Source organism: Psilocybe cubensis, chromosome 3, assembly GCF_017499595.1.
Source record: "Psilocybe cubensis strain MGC-MH-2018 chromosome 3, whole genome shotgun sequence".
In the NCBI taxonomy this organism is placed as follows: Eukaryota; Fungi; Basidiomycota; class Agaricomycetes; order Agaricales; family Agrocybaceae; genus Psilocybe; species Psilocybe cubensis.
This window is the reverse complement of record NC_063001.1, coordinates 3,983,206-4,000,818: the sequence shown is the minus strand read 5'-3', so window position 1 is coordinate 4,000,818 and position 17,613 is coordinate 3,983,206. Positions and strand designations below refer to the sequence as shown.

The 17,613-nt window shown below is 46.2% G+C and overlaps 8 protein-coding genes across 8 annotated transcripts; 4 read left to right on the top strand and 4 right to left on the bottom strand.

Moving 5' to 3' along the window:
- Positions 1-409: 409 nt before the first annotated feature.
- Positions 410-2,089, top strand: JR316_0004091 (uncharacterized protein; the record flags this gene model as incomplete). The annotated part of the gene is made up of 1 exon (XM_047889860.1): positions 410-2,089. The coding sequence occupies one exon, from the start codon at positions 410-412 to the stop codon at positions 2,087-2,089; it is 1,680 nt and encodes a 559-aa protein (XP_047752234.1).
- A 623-nt stretch (positions 2,090-2,712) lies between these two features.
- JR316_0004090 (N amino acid transport system protein) lies at positions 2,713-5,403 on the top strand (the record flags this gene model as incomplete). Its single annotated transcript, XM_047889859.1, has 16 exons — positions 2,713-2,722; positions 2,809-3,228; positions 3,285-3,305; positions 3,365-3,531; positions 3,598-3,654; positions 3,720-3,791; positions 3,845-3,876; positions 3,942-4,086; positions 4,225-4,263; positions 4,320-4,418; positions 4,488-4,557; positions 4,614-4,676; positions 4,728-4,808; positions 4,867-4,893; positions 4,956-5,170; positions 5,233-5,403. The coding sequence occupies 16 exons, from the start codon at positions 2,713-2,715 to the stop codon at positions 5,401-5,403; spliced, it is 1,689 nt and encodes a 562-aa protein (XP_047752233.1).
- Positions 5,404-5,612: 209 nt separating this feature from the next.
- Positions 5,613-8,570, bottom strand: JR316_0004089 (Inclusion body clearance protein IML2; the record flags this gene model as incomplete). The annotated part of the gene is made up of 11 exons (XM_047889858.1): positions 5,613-6,343; positions 6,466-6,549; positions 6,618-6,743; positions 6,798-6,829; positions 6,886-6,977; positions 7,030-7,134; positions 7,186-7,231; positions 7,288-7,386; positions 7,433-7,894; positions 8,157-8,335; positions 8,391-8,570. The coding sequence occupies 11 exons, from the start codon at positions 8,568-8,570 to the stop codon at positions 5,613-5,615; spliced, it is 2,136 nt and encodes a 711-aa protein (XP_047752232.1).
- Positions 8,571-8,998: 428 nt separating this feature from the next.
- Positions 8,999-9,940, bottom strand: JR316_0004088 (uncharacterized protein; the record flags this gene model as incomplete). Its single annotated transcript, XM_047889857.1, has 2 exons — positions 8,999-9,771; positions 9,829-9,940. The coding sequence occupies 2 exons, from the start codon at positions 9,938-9,940 to the stop codon at positions 8,999-9,001; spliced, it is 885 nt and encodes a 294-aa protein (XP_047752231.1).
- A 1,842-nt stretch (positions 9,941-11,782) lies between these two features.
- Positions 11,783-13,169, top strand: JR316_0004087 (uncharacterized protein; the record flags this gene model as incomplete). The annotated part of the gene is made up of 3 exons (XM_047889856.1): positions 11,783-11,867; positions 11,944-12,690; positions 12,745-13,169. The coding sequence occupies 3 exons, from the start codon at positions 11,783-11,785 to the stop codon at positions 13,167-13,169; spliced, it is 1,257 nt and encodes a 418-aa protein (XP_047752230.1).
- Positions 13,170-14,287: 1,118 nt separating this feature from the next.
- Positions 14,288-14,900, bottom strand: JR316_0004086 (uncharacterized protein; the record flags this gene model as incomplete). Its single annotated transcript, XM_047889855.1, has 2 exons — positions 14,288-14,614; positions 14,676-14,900. 2 exons carry the CDS (start codon positions 14,898-14,900, stop codon positions 14,288-14,290), a joined length of 552 nt encoding a protein of 183 aa, XP_047752229.1.
- A 356-nt stretch (positions 14,901-15,256) lies between these two features.
- JR316_0004085 (uncharacterized protein) lies at positions 15,257-15,779 on the top strand (the record flags this gene model as incomplete). The annotated part of the gene is made up of 2 exons (XM_047889854.1): positions 15,257-15,353; positions 15,412-15,779. 2 exons carry the CDS (start codon positions 15,257-15,259, stop codon positions 15,777-15,779), a joined length of 465 nt encoding a protein of 154 aa, XP_047752228.1.
- A 924-nt stretch (positions 15,780-16,703) lies between these two features.
- On the bottom strand, positions 16,704-17,588 carry JR316_0004084 (uncharacterized protein; the record flags this gene model as incomplete). The annotated part of the gene is made up of 1 exon (XM_047889853.1): positions 16,704-17,588. One exon carries the CDS (start codon positions 17,586-17,588, stop codon positions 16,704-16,706), a length of 885 nt encoding a protein of 294 aa, XP_047752227.1.
- Positions 17,589-17,613: the final 25 nt, after the last annotated feature.

Below are 17,613 nucleotides of genomic sequence, written 5' to 3'. Positions count from 1 at the left end.
CTGTCATTATACCTCGTGTCATCTCTGCTTTGGACCCTGGGGATAAATGGCGGCATTCTAGAGTCCCGAAAGACAATTGGTACGTAGTATCATTTTAGTCTACCGTGCAATAAATCAGTCCCTTGACGAAAACCTATGAAGAGCATATTCAACGTGGATTATGATTCAAGCAGCCTTGATCGATGCCCAGGGTAGTCTGGATTGAAGGTGCGACATTGTTTTTCTACCTGTAAAATGTCTCGTGTCTCGTCTGGCGTCCTCAGTTTGACGCAACACTCTCCTTGTCGTAAACGGTGGCGCCCACGAGGCCAATTCGAACAATGATTTTTTCCAAATCGTAGACAACCCTAAACGGCCCAAAGTTTAAAAACGATGCATCCGAATTTACTTTTCCTCGATCGCTTCCGCCATGAGCACACATCCCGCATTTTTCTTCGATTCGACAGTCCCACATTTCGCAACAGACTCGAAATACCGACAAATGTTTGACACTGTTCCCCTTACATTTGATCGCGTTCACCAAGGACATATCGCCTCGTCTGCGTTCCCCCTATTCAAGTTGCCTGTCGAGTTATTTGGTCACGTCACTAAATACCTGTCGATAAAAGACCTCAAGGCGCTTGCATTAGTCGACCGAGACTGCTACAAACTCGCCGCACTGAGCCAGTACAGGACATTGCAAATAGAAGCTCGTATACAAGCTCCTGGAGCTTATGCATTCAGCCATGGACAATGTGTGCGCAGGCTGAATGTCATTCCACCGCCTTGGGGAAAAGATAGCGCAGTACCGAGCCTAGGACGCCCTCCGTGTCACACAGGCACCTCCCTGTTCCTTCCTAATCTTTCTATTCTGAATTGGGATGGCCCCTCTTTTACCGCCGACACAATCTTAGAATGCATGCGTACTAGCTCTGTCCAACATCTGCGTATACGCGGGGCTGTGGTGAAGTCATTATCAACGACTCTCCCGCTTATTTCGACACCATGCCCCCTCGAAACTCTGAGTTTGGATATTGACTGGTCCGACGGTGACAGCAGCCAAGGAAACGTGTTGCTTACCGAACATCTCCTCCGTGCATTTTCACCACACCTACGACAGTTAATATGGAAGGGGCGTCAGACACGCTATAACGACACCTTTACGAGACATTTACCCTCCTTCCCCAGACTAAGGTCTTTGGTGTTGGACTCTGTCCTCCTTCATAGCGAAGACGCACTGTATCACCTTTTCGGGAATAAAACATGTATTGACTCCTTGTCGGTCGATACCGCCAGCCCTGCCAATAGAGCGTTTCTGCGCACGTGTGGAAGCCTTCCTACACTCCAACATTTTTCAGCCATTCACGATGCATGGAGTGACTGCCTCTATCAGGACCTCCTAACCTTCCTTGAACACAACGATCATTTGGAAACTGTCCATATAGCCCATCCTATCCCTCCCACGGATATGGACCTACGACTTCTCCCCATTCTAAATCAATATTTTGGCGCCCTTACCTCTCTCAGGCTCGTGTTTGACGATATAGACATATCTCAACAATCGTTACAAACCATTTCCTCCATAACCACCCTCAAACAACTTTGGCTATCGGCCGGTAACCAAGGCTTCCGGAGCACATGGGTAATTCGCCACCACGATATCTTAAAATATCTCAAACCGCTCACCGGTATTGAAACCCTTGCATTTTCTCAAGACACCTATATCACGCCGAATCCTCACGTTCTCTCCCCACGCATCGACTACTACGCAAGCAAAGCATTACCCGTTGGCGTTGATATCGCCGCATATCTGACATCGCCTGAAAATTTACTTTATGAAGGGCACAACGTCGACTACGAGACAGGCATATCACAACAGGCACAGATGCGAGAACAGGCCTGGGAACGGTGGCATGCAGATTGTATGCTAACGTTTGCCAATCAATACTCCCAGGCTTTCCTGTCTCTGCGTTGGTGCTTCCTGGGCCAGCTTGCTTTCTCCGGTGACAATCAAACAGGCTTTGCGGTGGTAGACACAAAGTTACGACGAGAGCCCTGTCTAGTCTCTCTCCGGAAGAAGATGTCAATAGATATATGGCGCCCTGAGTGAGGTACCAGTGACATGAGGAGTTGCTTCAAAGTTTCGTATTTGTGCGGAAAGCTGGTCTTTATTAGAAGATATCACTCCTTCGCAATTAGACGCCTATTAATTACATATTCAGGAGCCAGACACTTATAGAGATACATAAACTTACTTTCTTAGACACACGCTTATTTCTAGATTGTTCCAAGGTATTTTTTCCACGATTTTGGACCCGGATACAGCTTCTTCTTGATACAATATGGCACAAATGTATAAATAGTGCTCCTTAATTTGAAACTGAATCCCTTCGCCGAATGCATTGATGTTGAACAAGCAATCTATAGTTGTCCATGAGATTGCGCAGTTAGTATGACTGAAATCACTTTTGCAATGATTTTACGAGAACTATAAATAGAATGATTTTTCGAATTTGAATAATGTAACTTGATCCACTCATTTTCCTTTGACGTCGGGGGCGTCGTTGCTGAGGGTTTGCGTTTTTCCTTATCTACTTATGGAAAAAGGTTCCAATACGTGAGAGGTAGAGCTAGGAAAGATAGACATCAGGGGCTCCATCATCAAAAAATCACGGATGTGGGTTTGGGGGTATGTAAGAATAAACTATGCTATTCATAGCAACATCTTTCCACATGCCTAGCAGTAAGAATACATTCTATTAGGTGTATGCCCCTCGTATAAAGTCGTGCTCCGCCGAGCTATACCTTTTTCTCACATCCTTCCTTCAGGTGCAACCATGGCGGCATCTCCTGCCAATGTCGCGATGACCGAACTTATCACCCATCCCAATGAAAAGGGAGAGCGTGATTCAGTATCCACGCGATCCTCTTCATCGAAGGACGTGGTGTTCGAGGAATATCTCTACTACGCCGCCATACAGAGATTGGAGGAAGAAGGCGACCGGCCATCGAGATCTGAAGGAGAGAAAGGATGGTTCTACAAACTGTCCGACTACAAAGGCAGGAATGTCAATGTAGATGTCTCCTCTGCTTCGCCGCCCCCCATGACCCCGGAGCAAGAGGAGACTGCTAGGGCTTCTCGTGCGCTGCGTTTGGCATCGTGGCTGTCGATCTTTTACTTGATTACTACCGACATTCTTGGACCATTCAACGCGCCTTTCGCCATATCCCAAGTGGGTTGGGTCCCAGGTGCGTCCACGGTTCCTTTATCTCATCATATTATCAATCTAACAGGTATAACTCAGGTCTGATCCTCTACTTCGTTAGTACGTAAACAACTAAAATTAGACAATCGTGATGGGTATTCTGACTTGCGTTCGCGAAGTGGGAGCTATGGCCCTCTACACTGGTCTGATTCTCTGGAGGCTGTTCGTGCGTCTCGACTCCGTTCGGTATCCTCTGAAGACATATGCGGACATCGCCGAGCGTATTTTCGGAAGAACGGCTCGTCATATTTGTAATGTTTTGCAAAGTGTTCAACTTCTAGTCAACGTATGTGCTGTGTTTAAGATATCTCGTTCTCGATCATCAGTAACCCATGCACATTTCGCACAATAGGTTGCTACCATTTGTCTTTCTAACGGTCAAGCACTGTCCCAAGTAGCTAATTTTAAGGTATGTGGTCCGTCCTTTTTGCAACGTTGCTGTTGTCAGACAACTAAGTTTGTTTATTACAACAGCTATGTTTTTCCGTGTGCATCGTCATATGGATTATTGTCGGAATAGTTATTGGCCAAATTCGTACTCTGAAGGTGAATTGAATCCCCTGACTTTGTAAAAGGCCACTTATATTATTTTATTTCAGAACTACGGATGGCTAGCTAACAGTGCCGTTTGGTGAGTCAAAACAGAATACCTAGTGATCTGTTAAATAATTTACACAAATTGTACTCCTTTTTTAGGATCAATTTGCTTATCATTTTTACTTCTATGGGTTTCGTGGCTCACAGTCCCCCCAACGTTGGGGCTGCCGCTACGTCATTGGGTGTTGATCCAACACTGCCCGTTCAAACTGCCAAGTTCACATCAATTCCATTATTCGACAAGGTTAGCAAGGGTTCATCGCTGCCTCTTTGCTAGTGTATGACTAACATACTCACGTCAGGTCAATGGTATCATGAACATGGCAAGTCATCAAATAACGTACCCCATATTTACTAATAACTAAGTCTTTATATTATAAAGGTTTTTGCCTATGGAGGAGCTATGATTTTCCCCGAAATGGTAATTGTTGTGGTTGCTTATACGAACGTCAAAGGCTCAATTAATTACGAACACAGATGGCTGAGATGCGCCGTCCAATGGACTTCTGGAAAGGAATGGTTTTAGCCCAGTCTTTGATTTTTGTCGCTTATGTCATGTATGGAGCATACGTATACGTGAGCCTATGTCTCCAACTCAACTTCACTCTCGAACGTTACGCTAACATACCCCCATTACGATCATAGGCTTTCCAAGGACAGTTCTCTCTCCCTCTGGCATTCCAAGGAGTCAGCAAGCACTCTTGGCAGACATTGGGTATATAAACTTATACTATTTTCTTTGAGAATCCAGAATTCAACCCTCGTTGGCAGGAAATGTGTTGGCTCTCATAAGTGGCATTATCGCAGCTGGATTGTACGGAAATATTGGTATCAGTATGTGTCCCCCCTCTCTTCTAGCAAGTTAGGCACTGAAGTGCCGTACAGAGGTTGTATATATCAATATTATTGAGGATTGGTTCAAAGGACCTAGACTTATGACCCCCAAAGGTCGTGTAATCTGGACGAGTGAGTCGCCAGTTTAATTATATACTGTTGGAAATGATGCTAAAATGAAGCACACTAGTCTTGGTCTGCATCTACTGGGTTCTGGGTAGGATCAATTTGCAATCTACAGATATATGCCTTCGAACTAACTGCATATTTTCGTTCCAGCCTTCATCGTCGGATCTGCCATTCCCCAAGTGCAGACTATTACAGGTCTAATTGCCGCCATCGCTATTATGCAATTTACATACAGTTTCCCACCACTTCTCCGTCTTGGGTACGACGTGATCACCGACGCTATGGTCGAGGATAAAGCTTTCGTTCCCGGCAATGGTGCCGCAGGAAGGAAGGACACCTGGAAAGACTGGTCCCGCTGGAAACGAGTAAGTTCTGGTAGTACATATATGCACCGAGCACCAGAAATAACTAATTGTTTACTTTATAGGGCTTGTTCAGTGGACATGTCCTGTTCAAGTTGTTTAACTTAATCATTGCATTAGGGGGGCTGGCCATGGCTTGTTTGGGTATGTGGGGTGCAGGTAAAGCAATCAAGGCCACTTTCGCGCAGGCGGGTGCCGCAACGTCATTTGGTTGCAGATCTCCAGTCCAGACTTAGGATGAAGTCATTAACGATTCTTAGATATGTAATGTTTTTTAGCTACGAATACATCATGAATCAATCACTTGGTATCTCCAGATACCTACTGTATGATACGTTGAACTATCCAGGTCCAATGGGGGTTACAATTAATCGCATCTAGCATCAGGCACATTAGTCAAGCAAGCACATTATAACCGATATAAGTCTTATGCGTATCCCGAACGTCATATGCTAACGCCTATGATAGCGGTCTTCGCCGCAATTTCGTCTCGTAGCATCGCAATACGACTGTCTAAACGCGATGAAAGATCAATCGAACTCCCAGCAAGATTTAAAGCAAGGTCAAGCTTCGTGCTAGCGCTCTTCAACGTCTCTATCCACATCTTCTTCCTAGCTTCCGGTGAAAGGACACTTGGGCGACCTTCGGCAGAAGAGTCCAGACGAAGATTGTCAATCTTCTCAGCTACAGCACCGGCGTCAGCAACAACAGCAGGTACATCCCCATTCCCACTGGCAGGTGTCGGCGGTTCACTTGACGATACCACGGGGCTGGCGCTATCCCGGTCCTCTGCCTCCTTCAGATCGAGCACGGCGAGCTCAAAGGCAGCTACGCCTCCCACCCATGTGCTTACTTTTATGGAATTTTGGTAGCCATAAGCTTCGTTAAGGAATCCACGAGAGATTTCAAACTCCTTAATCGTCCGATAGTTGATCCCAAGCATGAGCGCACGAATAGCAAGTTCGTCTGACGTATCGAGATCCACGTCTGCGGGAGATACAAGAGACACCTTTGACCCTGAGGACTGTGCAGATCTTGGTGTGCGAAGGGAGTTAGTGGTAGGTGATGACGCTTCCAGGGTTATTTTGCTTATATGAACATGTGGGGAAAGTTCTTTCAAGGCGTTGATGTGAGCCCGAGCAATAGATTCTCCAACGCGGGAGTGGTTATTCCAGACTATAACAAAATCTCCATGAGATCAAATCAAACATGGAACGTACTATACAAACTCACAGATTCCAATTTCTAGACAGATGAAGGATTAGTGGGTAGCAATATAATCTAAGACGGGAGCTAACCTTCGGCTGGATTAATTTTTACAGAATCAACATAGTGCTCTGGCGCACCACCTCTGCGCGCTTGCTTTTCTTTGTAGAAGGCCACTATGAGGGACATGAAGGCAAACAATCAGTCGCTGAAGCAAGGAAAAAATCCGTCACGGAGAATTTACACTTCTTCTTGATGAATACTTCTGTGGGGAGGTCCTTGCCGCTAATTTTCTTTTTCTCAATGAGATCAAGAATGGCGTCGAGCATGGACTGGGCCTTTTCCTTGTTTCCCAAAGCGAGCTGGCATCCTACAATGGGCATCAATTAGGCTGGCTGAAATAGGGGGTGGAGCGAAAACTCACCAGCCGCGATAAAATAGTATGTTCCATGACTCCTGCAATGTATGTCAGTAAATACTTATTACATACGAGAGAACTCGATTTTTCCAACCATGAATTGAGCTCGGTAATTTTCATGAACGCGTCACTAGCTTCTTGATATCTTCTTTGTCCAAGCAACGTCCAAGCGAGCTCAAAAATTAACTTCCATGTGCGCAAGTTTTAGAGTTGAAAATTCGAAGAGCGTTAAACTCACCAGCATATCTGCTTGTACAAATGAATGTGTCCGGTCCGGTTTGAGCCCATCCTGCAATACCTTGATCGCACTTTGTGGATCGTATGACATACGCAAGATTTTGGCCTTTCGCTATTGTTCAACAGCGGTTGGTTTCGGCTGGAAAATCCCACTCACACGATTGAGAACCCATAAAGCACCTTCTGGGTATCGAGACTCGATCCTGAAACGGTGAGGTGAGTTATAATACGAGTATTCCACGAATGGGGTTGTGTGAACCTGTCAACTATATCTTTGTACTCCGCCAAAATTTTATTTTCGTTTGCTTGGTATCCCGAGAACAAAAGAACGGCCCCATGATAAGTCATCAATACTAGCCTGTGCGACATGAGTAGACAGGAGTCGATATAGAATGTAAACGTACCCAGCAAATACGCCATGCACGTCATACTTTGAGGCGGCCAACGATAACGCCTGTAACGCTAACTTGCGATCGTGTTTGAACCCCAAAAATCCGACAACGCCTTGGATCTTCTTCGGCAAGAGAGAAAACACGAGATTGAACAGCCCAAACCCAAATGCAGTCCCCGCGATGATCAAATCCTCCACTGGGCCGTCGGGAACGGTGTGTCCGGTGCCTGACGTAATGGGTAACGACTGTGTGGATGACGCCCCGACCCACTTGGAAAAGAAACTGGACTTTATTGCGGGCGCCGGTGTAGGAATCGTCGCTGCACTGCTGGCAGAAGTCGTCGACGACTCCGACGCGAGCGACGCCATGGATGGCTTATGTTTGAGCACGGCGGGTAGGGATGGTGAAATGGAGATGTCCCCTCGGGAAGATGGGATGTGAGGTAGTCCAACAGGAAACACGGTCTTGTACAGTCTGCGAAATCGTTTGGATCGAATGCACCCATAGCTATTAGAACTACTCACTTGGTAAATTTAGAATGGGCGCTTCGATGTTGTCAGGGTGCGAGTAGGTAATTTCGATATGTTCTCACCTATTCAATGAATACCTGGGACAATTTGAGTACGTACTCAATTGAAAGTAGCGAGTACTCACATGCATTGAAGATAACCCATATACGACTCGCTGACGGTGAATGAATACGGAACCCATCCCCTCATTCCAGATGAAAACACACCTCAATGCGTGAGTCAACCCAAGTAACACAATCGCGTCTGCATTCAAGATCTCCCATTCCAAACCATACGAAAACTTGCTTTCATAGGACATATCTCGAGGTTTGGGGACGCGCATCTGTTTCCGAGCTCCTGCTTCTGACAGAGAGAGGCATCTTGACGCTTCAGTCATTAAGCCTGTCTGTAAACTGGACTCAGAAAACATATTCTAACATACGTATGATAGAAATACATACCTCCATCCCAAGCGCTGCCTCTAGAAATGCACACACTCCCAATCCCATCAGATGGAACGGGTCATCGCGACGCTCGAAATGTTGTCTTGCTGAAACGATGTCGTTTGAGAACAGATAATCGAACCCTTTCGTCGCGCTTTGTAGGAGTTCCGCGTTGGGGTGTTGGTGCTCGGGGTCCATTTGTTCTGAGGTAGAAAAAGATTATAATGTTGGGGTTAAGAGACCACCCGCGCCCTTACTGACGGTTTGCAATGCTCGGCAGTGTTCGGCACGCGCTGACATCGAATAACCGGCCTTTAAATGCCGAACTTGTACCTGGTGGCTGGTGAAAGAAAGTTCATGGATGAACTGCAGCGCACAATATGGAAAATACAGAAGGCAGACATCATCATAAAACCTTAATTCAGAGTCAAAGTTCAAGACTAGGGATGCAAATCCATCAGGATACACGTGTTTTCTGAGATCCATTTATAATATCGAAACTTAAAGGCTATCGATGGTCATGAAAGAGTCTGGCTGTCATAAAATCCAGGGGGTATGCATAGTCCTAAGTGTTATTAATACATCATCTGCGGACATGAGCCTATCCAGGGACTAGAGGCAGTCAATCAGTCGTCACGTCCGTCTAGGGCATAAGGTGGAGGCTGTCGAGGAGGATTATCGGAGGCTACATGTGTTGTTGAAGTTGGGACTGGTGGCGCTTCGGATACATCGCTCAGCTCCGTAACGCGACTCTGAAGCGCTTGAATTTTCGCTCGGTTATCGGAATTGGCGGGTTCTTTCTCTAGGTTATGGATTTGTAGCATAAGACTTTGCACCTCTCGCATTCGGTCCATAAGACTCATGGCATGCACTGAAGTGCCGGTGTCCGCGGGAGTTAAAGGAACTGATGACTCTTGGGGTGGGTCAGGAACTGTAGGTTCCTGCGAGGGTGGATGTGAAGATGCTTGTGGATACGAATGGGTTGAAGGGGCTTGGGGTTCACGGGGTGTCTGTGGGGTTCTAGGAGTTTGTGGGGCACGAGGAACTTGCGGGGTACGAGGAGGGGATGTATTGGGGACAGGAAAGCTCGGAGGGATAATGGGAACTGAAGGCTGTGACGGAGGAGGTCCTTCAGGAGGAGAAAATACAGTGCTAGTCCTCGGATATGACCCAGAACTGTTTATTCGAGGTGACAAAGGAGGTGACGAAGGAGGCTGATATGGAGGAGCAGGCTCAGGAAAGTTGTTCCATCCCTGTGTAGAGTTTCCCGTATAACTTCGAGGCGGCTGTGTGGGAGGGTTATAATAGCTGAATCTTCCTAATGTGCTGGGGCCTTGTGATGACTGAGGATATACCAGGGGAGAAGCCAACGCATTCTGAGGCTGAAGTGCAGCCATTCCTAGCATGAATTAAGGCATCAGTGAAGGAATATAAGTCCAAACAGCACAATACTCACGCATCCTTCTGACTGCCATAACCCTAAGGATGATCCCAACTGTTGATAGCGCGACCACAGCAATGATTGCACCCACATAGATAGAGGTTGGGCTTCGGCTACTTTCCGACATTTCTCTCTTCGTCGCGGGCACTGGTCCAGGGTTTCGGCGTCAAAAGGTGTTCAAAGAAGTTTAAACCTTGTTCCAAGACGATGTTGGACGATGCCAACTGTGTGGTGAAGAGAGAATGGTGGACGTGTCGCGGACTGTCGAACAGTACCTGGATGCACAGGGTTGAAGCAGTGCTCGTCACTTGATTTCATTTACCGCATGCCAAGGCACCATGTCGGCTAATCAAGGCAGTGTGGGAATTTGGTGGCAGAGCCATCAAAAATATAGCTTGTCCCAAAAGGTCAAAAGGTTGTGGACAAAAGAGGGGATGTTTGGGATGTGCTAAGCATTAAAGCGTGGCATCTCAAGAAGGGCTGTCGACAACAGGTATATGCGATATACAATTGTAAGCGCCCAAAAGATAGTGCTAGCAAAAGAAGCGCCCAACTAGTTTAATTTAAACTTATTTAGTTAGAACCCAAGATACCACTTGCAAAACTACACACCGATCGAGTTAACTAAAAATCTGCTTCGTATCATGATATGTGCTGGTCACCTATGGATCACGGATATAGCCTACTTACCTGAAGATTCCTTGATAAGCGTACGGCCTATTGTGCGTCGTGCGGAAAGAGGCGCTAGGCCTGGTGTTCTCTTATATACATGTCAGGATCTTTGCGGATTTCAGCCGTAATTTCTGAGCACGTCTCATCTACTTGAGGTTTCCAATTTAATGCTAATACTGGAGGGGTTAAAAAGATAGTAACAATATGGAAAATAACATTATATATACATAGAGGAAATCACAAGCTCACTAATGGGTGGGTAGGCGTTTAAAAGTGCGAATGAGTAAAGCTGCCTGGGAGACAGCAATATGCCTCAGAAATATGTGGTTGTTTGAGCATCATACGCTGTGTTGGCGTGACTGTGGAAGGTTAGCACGAAGTAGTAAGACAAGGTAGATGATACGATATCCACTTCGGCGCTCCTTCCGCTCTGAATGGAAGAGCATTCCCGGGAGTGCAGATAGGGTAGCATCACGTAGGAACACGAAAGTAGATTCTTTCAAAGGTATCAATCCCGGCAGATACAAGCGTCCAGAGGGAAGGGGAGACGTACGATAGGATAAATATTGGCCACTAGCTTACGTCGCCTTAATCCAAGTTGGACTTTCCCATCCCTCATCGCCTTCAAGTTGTAGTCAATTTGGCGTTCTACTTTGCCGCGTCCATGTTAGGACATGCAATGTGGCTAACATAGGCCTTGTCGTTTTTATTCATTTCAACTATGTAGGATTAAGCTTGTACAGTAGAAGCCTATGAGTGCATCAGGGGTCATCGATCATCCTTCGCACCTATGCCGTGAAGAGGAGGCGACCTCCTAGCTGTCTCTTTCTTCAGCACCCAAAACCTACTACGTGTCCAAATAATTGTTACCAAAAACGAGAACTAGTTTTAACGTATCAAGAGGAGGCCAACTTACTAAAACCCAAGGTCAATCAAAGAGGGGAAGTAATCCTCTCCTCTTGATACAAGAGCTGGCTTTAGAAACCTGGTTGCGGAACCTCAGGAGATTTTCCGACCTAGTCGGCGACTTTATCCCTCAATTATTTGAAGTTCCCACCATCAGGATGTGCGTCTGTTGCATGTAAGCACACTTATGCTGACGTTTTTCTTTGAGAACACCACCATCAAAACTTGATGGATATGTGGGGAAAACCTTTGAGAGCCCCTGGCCGCCCTACCCTGGCAAGGTTCTCTCTCTACGCTCACCTCATAGCTACCTACAGTCGGCCGCTCGCCACCACACTCTTTTGAATGACTATCATTGAAGTCGACGACACCAGTAACCAAATAGCATACTATGGCTCTTGGGATGCGTTTGCAGGAGGGTCCCAGTCAACCCGACAGTGGCAAGGATCCATTCATTCCACCAGTCAAAATGGCGCGTCTGCCACTATAAGCTTCACTGGCATGTTATTTTGGTTTCTCTCTGTCTATCTCTCTTAACGCGTACCCGAACAGGTTCTCGTGTTGTGATTTACTGCACTGTCCCACCTGGGAGTGGTACGAACGCTATTGGAATTATCACATTGGATGGACAAGCAACCACTGTAACGCGCCAGACTGGCCCCAGCGCCGTCTATGCCGATATGTGGTTTGATTCAGGTCAAATAGCCAACATCCAACATACCATTACCATTGCAAACGGCGGATCGTCTTCAGACAGCCCGTTGATGTTTGACCGCTTTCATGTTGAAGGAGATACTATCCTCAATAGTACGCCAGTTGCACCCGCCCCGCCTCCGAGTCCGACTGTTGCACCCCAAACCTTGAGGCTCACGTCGCTCTCTGTTTCCGTTTCTGTCGTCACAACCACTGTTCGACATAGCTCTTCTTCAATATCATCTATCGCATCCTCACGAAAGTCTTCTTCCACTTCTTCCTCGTCTTCAGTCTCAACAAATTTAACGGGAACTTCTACATCTCAATCGTCGTCTACAACTGGTATAGGAAGCTCCGCTGACAAAACGGTTACCTCCATACAATTTGTAACAACCGCCGCCGATGGAAATGTAGCCACTCAGTCGGTCAACCCAGCTCAGGAGGATGCCACAGGTAGTTCTTCTACCAACGTGGGCGCCATTGCAGGGGGTGTGATTGCAGGCATTGTATTGATTATTGCCTTTATGCTCTTCCTCCTATGCCTCAGGCGCCGTCGACGCAGTTGTGGCGCTCCATTTATGCAATTGAACAGAAGCAACACATCAGGTATGCTCATTCGACTCTTTTTTCAATCGTCAAACGATGATTGAATATTTTTAGTTGTTCCTCGTAGGATGACAGATGTTACTCCGTTCCAACGCGCAAGTCAACTCGAGCAACCTCCTGAGCAGCAAGACCCTGAAATGAGCGAGGTTGCACCTGCCTCGAGTACTTCAGACCATCACGACAACGGTACCGTTGTTAGGCGCTTCCCTGAGAAGAATCCGGCATATTATGGCAGTAACACGGTGCAGTCACCCGTAAGCCTTGACACATACGCGCGGAACCGCCTACAAGCACAGTACGGCGATATACTCGACCATCAGTCAAGCAGCTCTATGTATGCAACGACTATCTATGCTCCGCCGGAATCAAGCAACAGACCACCATCATACCAGAGCGCAAGGCCCCCTGGGAGCGCAACGCGGCGCTCCTTTCCACATCGTGATGAAAAGAATACTCCTCCAATACCCAATGGTTCTTAACATTTATCCATTAAGTTATGTTTGGTCCAAGTCGGCCCGAAACTCGTCATTACTTACTGCATCCTGTCTTTACTTCTAACTTGGACTCATACACGACCAGTACCTTTCTTTGAGCCGTGTATCAACAGCTTCACGGTTATCTCCATCCCTCCAATCTTCCTCATATAGCGCAGTGCGTCGCTCCCCATTCACCGTGAAATGACATTGGGATACATACCGAAATTCTACTTCAATTCATTTTTATCATTTCGTTCACATCTTCTTCCCTTCACAAATGTGCTTTGGTCACCGACTTTTTTTCTGATACCTGTCAAGATGTAACTTACGCAATGTTGACATTTGATGTATCCTGCTGGTCTATTATCTGACATGAGCTGTCTCCTCATCTGGTAGCTACACAACTCATCAACGTAGTGAGACACACCATCAAGAGAGATAAAATCAATGATGATTGCTACCGACGCAATGTCCAAAATTTAAGATGTACTGGAAGTTCCCCTAAGAGCGTACATTATGACAACATGACCGTCTAATCTAATCTAATCAGCGCGTCTAAGACGCGTGATCACTTTTCAAATCTACAAACACGGGAAAAGTTGTGCTTTCAGAGCCCTCGTGTCCTCCACAAGCAATAAAAGAGAATCGATTCAATACTAAGCACCGGGAAGCTCCCCTATAAACTTGTCCGCCTGGGTCCCCAATTTTGACCTCAAATTCGCGTGTTGGGGTATGAAATCAGCAAGCCGGCAATGCACATCAGAGTGTGACTTCCCAATTGGGCAAATTTACTCACTTTCACCCAATTTCAATCAGAATTCTGACGTCAATCACCCAAAACAAGAAATAAAATCGCAACGTTTGACTTTTTGGACCAGAATCCGACATAAATCCGGACATGCATATATGGGAGCCTTCCCGGAACGTTGGGCGTTCCCCAGCCTGGCTCATATTATAAAGTTTATCTTCGTAAAATACAACTACACAGAATTTAAAAGCCTTGGTTGTCAATTATTACACGCCGGTTCATTGCTAGATCAAGATGAACATCAGTGAACGTAGTTGTAAATCATTGAACGATAAAACCGGACATACCGGATGTGATGATTCACTACCTTATTTTACACTCCCTGCACCATGGTAAAATCTTTCGCGTTCTCACTTCCGTCAAAGGAAAACCCGTGGACTGGAACTCCGTTGGTGTACGCGGTTGTTCGGAGAATGGGACTGCCCTGGCCACCAATGAACATGTGAATGTATAATTTTGGAAGTACTATGGCGTGTAGGACGACGCGGAAGCTCTCCCCTGTTTTGGCGTTTTTGAGGATTAGCGGGAAAAGCGTTGTACCAAGCGATCGCAGGACTCCAGCAAAACTCTCAACTTCCTGCCCTGCAAAGGTGGTGTCGAGAGTAGGACGATGTTCCGATGGTATCGATTCGAGAAGAGCCTGATGCGATTGCAGCATATATTAACTTATGGCAACGTTGATGCATATCCTGGGAACATACCCGACTGATGAAGACTCCCCTACCGTTCGCGATGCAAATAGAAAAAGACCCATCAGTCGTTGGGGCGTGATGCTCCAACTTTCCCACTAAATTGGGATGATTAGCCATGCTGGCAATGGCGGGATTGTCATAATGAACAGAACGAAAGGTCTCATCATAGATGGTGTTATAATGAGACTGCTTGGATGAGTTTTGAGCTTGACGTTGGGGTTTTGTCTTGGACATGACGGTATTGCCTGTTAGTGGTCAAGTGTTTAATTATGGAGACTTGCACGCGACGTCGCGAATATTCATAACATGCATTTACATTCTCCGATTCAACAATTAGAGGTCCGTCTGAACTAACGTTGGTCTACAAAAATAGATCTTGTATCCAAGTTTGAAAAGAAACGGTAAACATGAAGGGTGATAAAACCTAATCAGTTGTGAAGCCAAATTCAGATTCAATTATTATATCAAGAAACCAAGCAACCTTTTTGATTTCCTGACGATTTCCTACAGACATAGCCTTCAATATCAAGGTTGAAACTTTTCCAAACTCCCTTTCGCTTTCCCAAAAACCTACTACAGCAAAAAAATATATGGCAAAAATCCCCGCCGCTGTTGTTCCACTTATTGTCGTGGCCGTTGTATCGATGTTGGGGATTGTACTCTGGGTTATGGAAGTCAGAAGGATGCGTACGTATGATGCTGTTAGGATTTAGTATTCCTCTACTGAATTCTCAATGGTTCCTAGGCATAGCTGCACACCGTCGTCAGAATGATGTGGCATCTCCCCTACTGCATACTCAATCATATCTCGTGCCTCCGGAGGAGAATTCGATGGCTTTGAGTCCCATTGAGGTTATCGCTTCAGTAGAGCCCACGAGTCTTATGGACCGAATGCGAGAGGTGCAACGACTTATGCTTCAAATCCACGACATGGAAAGACAACCTACCAGTTCCGATAACCAAGCAAAGATTCAGGAACTTCACGGTCGCATCACAGAGCTCAGTGATGTATCTGATGCCTCAAGAGTCCCGCCACTTTTAACACCTCAGGCAGCTTCCAAAAACTCTTTTGGCCAGCCAGCTCCACATTCTCTGGACGGACGTGACGACTGACCGACTAATTCTTCCTGGATGATATTCCGTCACCTATTTTTATTTTTAATTATCACAATTGGATGACAGACTCGCCAACTGCGTCCCTTAGATAATGTGTATGTTTACCGAGGTTTCTGGACAATCTACCCTTGCACGTCATGTCATAAGTTCATCTAACAATGTAATTTGTACTGATACCGCAGCGTCCACTTAGTAGCAAGATTCTGGTTTGCTTACCATGTCCAGGATAAGGCCATTTTGAATATGAATAGACAACAAGGGGAGGGGAGGAAAATGTCTCCATGCGTACAACGATGAGCATAACTTCAATTCAACCTCTAGGATTGAAGAATCGTTATTTCAGTTGCCATGCGGAAATCATGGACGATATACTACATCATGAAATACAGGTCAATTTAAGGACCTTGGTAAATGAGCCGTTGACTGTGTAAGACGGGGTCAATGACTCGTTGCTGACGTTCCACCTTGACGGAAATATCTGATAAAGAATGAGATGCTACACTTAATACCATGTCAAAGTTTCAAGGTCAACCAAATCCGTCAAGGTTGTCCATTTCTTCAACTCTGAGAATCCCTTGACCCTGACAATCTCATCGTTAAACTGGAATTCGAAAAATATGCCTTCTGGTGTGTATGCGCGGCTTCGAATCAAATTACCACTGCTGGCGCCGAAAAACATGGGAATGAGTAGTTTGGGAAGGACTATGACGTGCAAAACAATTCGAAACTTTTTGTTTGTGTCCGTGTTCCTGAGATTTTTTTTTTTTTTTTTTTTTGTTTTATGTTATAGCCTCTGAGGGGTGGGCCCCTCCCTTGGCTTAGTACTACCATTACAGTTTCTCTATATAGGTTGTAATCCTACTGTTCCATGTGTACTATGTAAAGGGATAAGAAGTGTTGCTTATGAGAGATTATGAACATTTATTGCGGCGTGGTGTTTTCTGCGTGGGGTGCTGGAGTTGGAGTTGAAGGTTGAGGTTTCCTCTTCCTCTCCCAATATCGAGAGACTCGACACCAGGAGCCAAAGAGAAAAATGCCAGAGTGATAGAGCCGTTCTGTGATATTCTTGTCTTCAAACCTAATGAGGATAGAAAGTCGGTCCTTCTGGAACTCCTCCCCGTCGCGACAAAGAGCCCGTATTTGCCCTCGGATATCCTGCCTAGATACCCCTGCCTCATTTTCAAGTAATGACCATATGCTGTTTTTTGGAGTGGCAGAGTCAAAAGAGTCACGAAGTGAATTGGCTGGGAGATCATGGACCACTATACTATGCCATGGCACATCCGAATGAACTGTGGGTGGGTCACCAATAGTTGAATCAAAATTAGGAAAGCAATCGGAGGCCTGAGCTGCTTGAAGAATGGTCATCGGGCAAGCTTTTATTCTAGCAGTTCCAGTGTCGTTTGCGGTGTGGATAATGAGCCTTCCTGATTTTGAGACATTAGCTCCGAGAACATGATGAGGGGGGTCCCGTGACATTGGCAAGAGCTTGCTATTGAGTCGCTCCACAAAATCAGTGAGTGGACCAGATGGCTGTGTAAGTGGAAAGTCATCCCAGGATGCAATAAGGCGATTATTTGAGGAATAATGGCGGGTTGGACGAGTGACGTGAGGGCGGGTCTTAATAGGGCCTCCAGCAGTTGGGGCTGGGGATGTCCTCTGCGGCGTGTGAGCTGGCTGAGCCACTGGTGTAGTTTTGGCCACCGTAGCGTATGAACAGGGCTTAGTAATCCTTTCAGGGTTTTGGGGATGATATTCCGGGTCTGCCGGGAATAAGGTTGAGTGTAGCAGCAGAGCGGCGTGCATCGTTCGGTCACTGAGTGTGATGGTA